Source organism: Cebus imitator, unplaced genomic scaffold (genome assembly GCF_001604975.1).
Source record: "Cebus imitator isolate Cc_AM_T3 unplaced genomic scaffold, Cebus_imitator-1.0 Scaffold74, whole genome shotgun sequence".
In the NCBI taxonomy this organism is placed as follows: Eukaryota; Metazoa; Chordata; class Mammalia; order Primates; family Cebidae; genus Cebus; species Cebus imitator.
The window spans coordinates 6,045,070-6,053,139 of NW_016107389.1; the positions used below are offsets into that span (position 1 = coordinate 6,045,070).

The 8,070-nt window shown below is 33.4% G+C and overlaps 1 protein-coding gene across 2 annotated transcripts in view; it reads left to right on the forward strand.

Moving 5' to 3' along the window:
- MINDY2 (MINDY lysine 48 deubiquitinase 2) overlaps window positions 1-7,658 on the forward strand; it is a 101,963-nt gene extending 94,305 nt beyond the window's left edge. Inside the window, exon 9 of one of the 2 annotated variants that reach the window (XM_017531894.2) lies at window positions 208-7,658. In XM_017531894.2, coding sequence (XP_017387383.1) covers window positions 208-336 — 129 coding nt within the window. In that variant the 3' untranslated portion in view covers window positions 337-7,658. The remainder of the gene's footprint in view (window positions 1-207) is intronic. The other variant, XM_017531895.2, reaches the window with a different exon arrangement.
- Window positions 7,659-8,070: the final 412 nt, after the last annotated feature.

An 8,070-nucleotide genomic window follows, 5' to 3' on the forward strand; every position in this document is an offset into this window, starting at 1 on the left:
AAAAAAAAAAAAAAAAAAAAGAATAATGAATATATTATATCCAGAATGGTAGAGGCCGTTGCTCAGATACCATGCAGTATAACAAATCTGTATATCAATAGCTTCTTTATCATCAGTGATTCCTTTCACTGTTTTTCCTCCTAGATAACCATAAATAAGTCCCTTAGAATAGTTGGAGTAATTTCTTCCTGTGTATTTTTCTTAAAGCAGGGCCAGCCAACACAAGCCTCTCCATCAAGTGGAAGACAATCTGGGAATAGTGAACGTAAGAGGAAGGAACCACGAGAAAAAGATAAAGAAAAAGAAAAGGAAAAAAATAGCTGTGTTATTTTGTAACAAGTGTTGGCTTCTGTTGGAACCACCTATATGTCTTGATAAACAAAACCACAGGAGGAAATGAAGAAAATCGATCAATACCGTCTGTGCCTGATTTCCCAATGGATTTTGTTCATGTTTTTTCAGGGGAAAGTTGTTACTTAGCTACAATCAGACTTTTTCAAGTCACACAATACACTCTTTATGAGCTGGAGTTTCATGTTACAAGATGGAAATGCTGTGTGTTGTCATCCATAAAAAATACTGCACTTGTAGCCAGATAAGCAAATCACAGCAAATTTTGTGTCATAGTGACATTCATAACTCATCAGTTAGTAAGCTATTATATCTTCTGTTCTAACAATGAATGGAGGTAATTGATTTAGTCTGATTCCTTCCTGAAATCTAAATATTAGCACAATAGTTTCTGAAACTTTACACTGTTAAATTATGATCTAATCCATGAGAAACCACGGTCTTAATATAGGGATTCAAAAAGCAAAAACAAATAAAATAATAGGAATAAGTAACCCTTAATTGTATATTGGACTAGTTCAGCCCTTGAACAGCTTTACCTTTATTTAGGAATGTACATTTTAGATATTATCTTGAGAACTGAAAATGGAGCTTAGATTTAATTTAGATAGCAAAAATAAAGATTTGTATTTCTTTTCCAATAGCAAAAAGTTACATAACACTAATACTTATAACATATCAAAATCAGTATAAATGACTTTGTAGTATTGTAAAATTTTGAGGAATTTTGGAGTCTTTATCATAGGTAACCTGGACCACAATTACTATTTATTGACAATGTGATTAAGTGAGGGTATGGAGGAAAGCACAGTGGATGCTAGGCCTTGTAAATATGGGGATGTAGAAAGCAGTTCAGTGTCTACCTTTTTCTAGAATTACCTTGAACCTTAAATTTTAAGTCATGTTCATTGGTAGAAAATTAAGTATACTTATTAAAATCAATGACAAAGCACATTTCTGAAAGGAAGTTAGAGAAAATCTCTGTGTCTTGTGAAACGACATTAATAAAAATCTGAGAGGGCCATGCACAGTGGCTCCCAGCACTTTGGGAGGCTGAGATGGACGGATCATATGAGACCAGGAGTTCAAGACCAGCCTGGCCAACATGGTGAAACCCTGTCTCTCCTAAAAATGCAAAAATTAGCCAGGCCTGGTGGCACGTGCCTGTAATCCCAACTCCTTGGGATGCTGAGGCCGGAGAATCGCTTGAACCTAGGAGTTGGAGGTTGCAGTGAGCTGAGATCACGCCACTGCACTCCAGCCTGGGTGACCCGGCAAGACTTCATCTTAAAAGAAAAAAAAAAATCTGATAGTAGGAAGGATTTTGGAGGAATTTATGTAAAAGCAATCAGTTTTTTTAACTTATGGGAACCAAATAAAACTATAACCTCTTAGAGTGTTTATAGAACTCAGAAATAATATTTATTTAACTTTATTATGAGGCAATGCATATTTTCCTGTATTTCTAGATATAGTTTGGAAAACTATCCTTAATAGTCTGTTTTATATGCCTTATATTTAAAAGTTTGTTTTAGTCATTTTTGAAAGACTATTGCTGCTGCAAATAGTTGCATTCTTTACATTCTAAGCTTCAGTAAATTGCTTTATTTAAGAGCATCATAATCTGACCTGAGCATCCACTTGGAGAATGTTTTTTTGTGTGTGTGGTCTAGCGTGACAAAAGACCAGAAAAATTTGTGGTCTAGATTTTTTCAACTATGTCATTAACTTTATGATCCAAGAGCAGTTATAGGACAAATCTATATGTAAAAATAAAGTCTTATTTATGGAAGGAATTATTCTAAGGGAAAAATCCAGGGTCAAGCTGTATCTTTTATGTCCTCTATATTGCATGTCTATTCTGTTACACAATTTGTTATTTCTTCAAATTTCCTGTGGTAGCATGAGAAATCATCCAAGAACCTGTTTGGGATATAAAATTTTGATAGAAAATATTTGATGAGTATCTTGATAATAACCTAGAATATGTATACATTAGTAAAATAACCAGATATACTACAGAACTCTCTGTTGGCTCAAACAGGTTGACCTCAATCCAAGTTTACTCTTGATATCACTCTATTGGCTGAAGGAGGAAACTCGAACTTCAGGGTTTGTTTTTCCCAGGATAGATAGTAGTGATATTGCATTGTATTTTAATAAGAAAAACCAGTAAACCTTGAGAAATTTTAAAAAGCATAGTTGAGGCATATTTTTTCATAATTATATACTTATCTATTTATTGCCCACGGAAAATATATGTGTAGAAGTATTTCTTCGTTATTTGTTACTATCTTCTTAATTTGTTCCAAAGATAATACTGCCATACTGCATTCCCTCTGGAAGAAAACAAAACTCACTCAAAACCAGCAGTGCTGCTATCAGATAAGTAGATGTCATGTATACTTAGAAGGAAAAACTAAAAAATTTAATTTGTTAATTCAGCCTTTTTCTATGTAATACTTCCAAGTCAGACTCTTACATTCCTGGAATTTAGTTGGATATAGCAAGAATAATAATGATAAAATAAATGTTTGCTTTGATTACTGTTGGAGGCAGAATGAAATGTTCAATTGTATTAAAACAAAGTTTTCAGAGATACTGAATTCATGTCCTTGAAGATTATAAAGAATTTAGATCATGCCTGTAATCCCAGCACTTAGGGAGGCCAAGGCAGGTATAACACCTAAGATCAGGAGTTTGAGACCAGCCTAGCCAACATAGCAAAACCCTGTCTCTAGTAAAAATACAAAATTAGCCAAGGGTAGTGGCAGATACCTGTCATCCCAGCTACTTGGGAGGCTGAGGCAGGAGAATCACTTGAAACCAGGAGGCAGAGTTTGCAGTGAGCTGAGATCATGCCATTGCATGCCAGCCTGGACAACAGAGCAAGCAAGACTCCATCTGAAAAAAAAAATAATAATAATTTAGAATGATTTTGTCTTTATTTTCTTAAATTTTGCCCAAGGTAACGTTATATATCCAGGCATTTCATTGCTAGTTTGGGTATATAGGATTTTGATAGTGGTATATTAAAAGGCTTTCCTTCCCAGTATTTTGTAATACTTGAAAATTATTACATGTACAGTGCTAACAAAAGTTAGAACTTATTTTTGTTTTGTTTATAGGCTAGATTAGGGATACATTTGCAGCAATCAGATCATCATTAGATTTGAAAAGGAGGCAGATGAATGAAGAAATGCGGTCATTGCATTTTCCTTTTACTTTCAGAGTCTATTCCTTAAGGTTAGTAACCAATCTTTATTAAAAATACAAAATTTTTCTTCATGTCTAATGCCATTGCATCCACAATGCTGTGATACATAGTACATGATCAATACTTAAAAGTACTTACTGTATGTGTGTGTGTTTCTGAACAAGTTTTCATGACCTCTGTTAGATTCTCAAAAGAATTCAAAACTTTCCTTCATATTTAAGAACCACCATTTTAAGAATACATGTGTATATATACACGTTAAGCAGTATGAGGCAGCTAAAATTGCGTTCGTTTTACACTGGTTCAGTGTGCTTAGGCAAAGTAACGTCTTCCATGTTTCAAGGTCAGTTTCAGACTTGAATGAAGCATAGATTTAAATTTAGGATTAGGCTTTGGAATATGTCTTGTTTTTTTTGTCTCACATTTCTAATTTTGACTACTTATCCCATGTTATGTTTCAAATTTATTTCTCATGTTTCAAGTTCTTTCTCATACTTCTTGATCTTGGCTTAACTAAGCAAGTTAATATCAGAGGCTAGTTGACTGAACCCAAGATAAACCATTTTGTACTTGCACAAAACCTTCTTAGCATTTTTTTTCTTTTTTCTTTTTCCCATCCCACTTGTCAGCAGAAAGCATTTTTTTTTCCAATGAATCAGTCAGTTCACTAAGAGACAGATCATGAGAGGAAAGAACTAGAAGGACAATAAATATTTAAGAAAATAATTGTTTGTATATTAATGTTGACATGTAAACCACATATCTAAAATTTTGCTGGAGAAAAATTCAGGCAAGAATTTCCAGAACTGTCCTCAAATAAGTCATTTATTTAAGTTTAAAGGAAAAAGCAAATTTATTACATTTAAGTTTTCCTGTTCCATGCACTAGTTATTTTAAAACATAATAAAAAGCTTGTGGGCATTACCTATCACACAGTACTTATGTATAAACATAATAGTAAAGTAACTAATGTTTGATAAAAACAAAATGGAGGCATTACAAATAGTCTACAATTTGTATTTTAAGGAATTGGACATGAAGAAGTCTAGATCATTTTGTGTCTAAAAACCTGACTTCCTATTTTGCCTTGGGCAAACTTTCTGTGCCTCAATGTACTCTAAATATGTGAAGGATGCTCTTTTTGGTTAAGTGTTTTGCACACCTGAATACAGGGCATAGTATAAGCACAAAGTATGACTTAAGTTATCACAAATATTACACATCCTGTGTTCTTAAATGTGCACACTTTTTTCTCAACAAAATGTATCTTAAATCAGTTTTTTTCTTACTGCTGTCAAAATTTGTAGAATTATCTTTTCTTTGAGTATGGTATCATCTCTTCCCAAATGCATTTTACAGTTGCTTTTGTGTTCTATAGACTATAGAGTCAAAATCAAGAGTATTTTGGGAGTATCAGAAGCATTTAAAAATCTATTTTTTCTAGTATCTTTCAAAGATCTAAATATTTAGATTCTCTTTGCCTTTTTCTCCGCAGAATAAAGTACAGTAGTATCAAATTACTAATACAGTATATAAACTTTGTTTGCATTGGTCGAATTCATTTATATCTCTCAAATACTATTATTTTAGGGCTATATAAATTGTGTTTTTAGTGTAAAATGTTATTTGATAATCTGTTGTTAAATATCTTTTAGAAAGTAACTGAAAATGGTAAAGGAACTCGTCAGAATCTTAGAGTTCCTAGATTCTCTGATAATTTATTATCTTTTGTTAATGATGTCCAACACTTCTAAAACTGTTGAGAAAACATGAAGAATTGAGGTTACTCTTCTCAGGTGACACTTTAAATATTAAAATCAGAGGCTTCCTGAACAAAACATATTGCAAAATAGAGATAATGGCATGGGAGAGGCCAAATGCAGGACTCTGGTAAATTTAACTTATTTTGAATATCTATCTAAATTTTAGTTCATGCATGTTCTTACTTAATCCTGGTGTTTCTGCTGTTAGAAATTAGAGTTTAATAAATTGTGATATGCATACATATTTTTTACATGAAGGATTCTAGTTTCTAACTTTACTTTTCTGATATCAAGAAAATTAAACTTGAAAAACAGGGTAAAATTCTTCCAACTATTGCCTCAAGTTCATTTTTGTCCTGTTGTCCTAAGAAAGGAGATTTAGACTTGTCTGCCTAATACAGATGTTTTTTAGGCCATGATACTATCCCAGAGAAAGTGTTGAGATACCATGGCAGAAATATAAAACCTAAGTTTTGAACCCCGGTAGACTTCTTATTCTGCCATTAAGTCTCTCTACTTTATCTGGAATTCTAAGAATTTATTCACACTACTTAATAATTTGTCACCATTAACTTTAATATCCACTTTTAATCTGCACTGTAATATCCTGCTTTGAGAAGCAAGAATGCCTCATAAATTAGGGATGCACAAAATAAATGTTTTGGAAGGTGATCCTGGCTCCTTCGGCTCTCATAATTATTTTATAGCTGTAAATAAAAAGTCAAGAAACTGGCCAGGTGCGGTGGCTCATGCCTGTAATCCCAGCACTTTGGGATGCTGAGGTGGGTGGATCACCTGAGGTCAGGAGTTTGAGACCAGCCTGGCCGACGTGCTGAAACCCTGTCTCTACTAAAAATTTCGAAAAAAAAAAAAAAAAATTAGCCAGCTATGGTGGCATATGCCTGTAATCCCAACTACTCAGGAGGTTGAGGCACGCAAATCGCTTGAACCCAGAGGGCAGAAGTTGCAGTGAGCCAAGATTGCCCCACTGTACTCCAGCCTGAACAACAGAATGAGACACTGTCTCAAAAAAATAAATAAATAAAAATAAGAAACTGAAATTCCCATTTTAAAGTTCTCAAATCAGTGACCTGTCAAAATAGGCCTTGTAACTGAAATACCTTACAAAGCAGTTCTAACTAATGCAATGTGTTTTTAAAAATTTTTTAACAAATCTTACATTGTAAACATAATTGCAGTATATTTTAAGACTAACATTGGTATTTAATCCTTGAAGACCTGTGTTGTATGTCTCTCAATTTTGTCAGAATTTTTATTGTTTTTCACATATTATGTGAAATAAGCATTTTTTTCAGGGTACATAGGGTATCTTTGTTTTACAGATTTTTAAAGATGAGGTTTTGAAAAACCCTCAGAGGTTTTTGTTATCTTGCTAAATAAATGTCAACTTGTTACAGATTCACACATTACAAGTAGGACAACATAACAGGAGATTGGTATATGACTGCTACACAGCAGTCAGCAAAATGGATCATGTTTGCTTGTGAAACTTCAGAGGTACCCCGAAAGTCATTTCCCAAAGCTAGTGCATCTGAATCTTTTTCCTTGAATTGTGCAGAACAATTGGATTGAGGCACATATTTTGAGGAGTGGCAAGTGGACAATTATCTTGAAATGTAGCAAGGAAGAGAGACAAGTTTTCTTTCTCTACTTTTTGTTGGACTAATTGGGTCAATTTGCTGTGACATATCAAAGATCTTTTTGTGCCAGGCCGAGATTGGCTACTGAGTTCTCAAAGCATTTAAATATATAAATTGTATATGAGTGCCTATTTTTTTCTCCTTTCATTTTCTATCTTAATACTCTTTTTACTTTTGAAATAATTCATCTGTTTTACTTTATGACCAGCTTTAATTTCAATTAAGGAATAATAGCAACCCTAGAGATTCATAGGAAAGTGTATTGAAATACATTTTTTTTAATAAAGATACCTAAAACCATCTCCTCAGCTTAGGGTTGAGCTGAATTTCTGTGAAATGAATTTATTGTTTTAAATACTAATTATTCTAAAATGACTTAATTCTTAAAAATAATGTGTTTAGTTTCAAAAGTTTCACTTTGGGAGGATATTCCCAAAAAGGCATACATAGATGGGAAAGTATAAAATATTTCTGACAGAATTATTCAGTATTCTTCAAAATTTACTTCCATGTTTGTTATTGTATCACAAAAATAGTGTCATTGTTGGATTAAAATGTTGGCTGTTTTTGTTAATATACTTAAAACTGTAACCAGTGAATAACACCTGTAGTATTTTTTATTATAGATTATATTTTATTTCAATAAACTTTGATATTTAGACCAAAGTCTTTTTGCTGCATATATTCATGTCATTAAGCTACAAAGTTAAGATGACCCGGGAGATAGGGAATTGACATAATGATTCACATTTACCTAGGATTAACTCAGAATACTTAGATCAAAGAGAGAATTTCCCCACCTCCGGGAAGTAAATAAAGAGTTAATTCTAAACCATATAATAGCAAATTACCTGACCCAATGGTAGATTTGTTATACCTGGCATGTCATTCCTCTTGGAGGACCAAGAGCTGAGAAGGGATCCTTTTTCTTTATATCAAGCCAAACCTAACGTAAAGGTTTTGTTCAAAAATTTTATGTCGGCCGGGTGCGGTGGCTCAAGCCTGTAATCCCAGCACTTTGGGAGGCCGAGGCGGGTGGATCACGAGGTCAAGAGATCGAGACCATCCTGGTCAACAT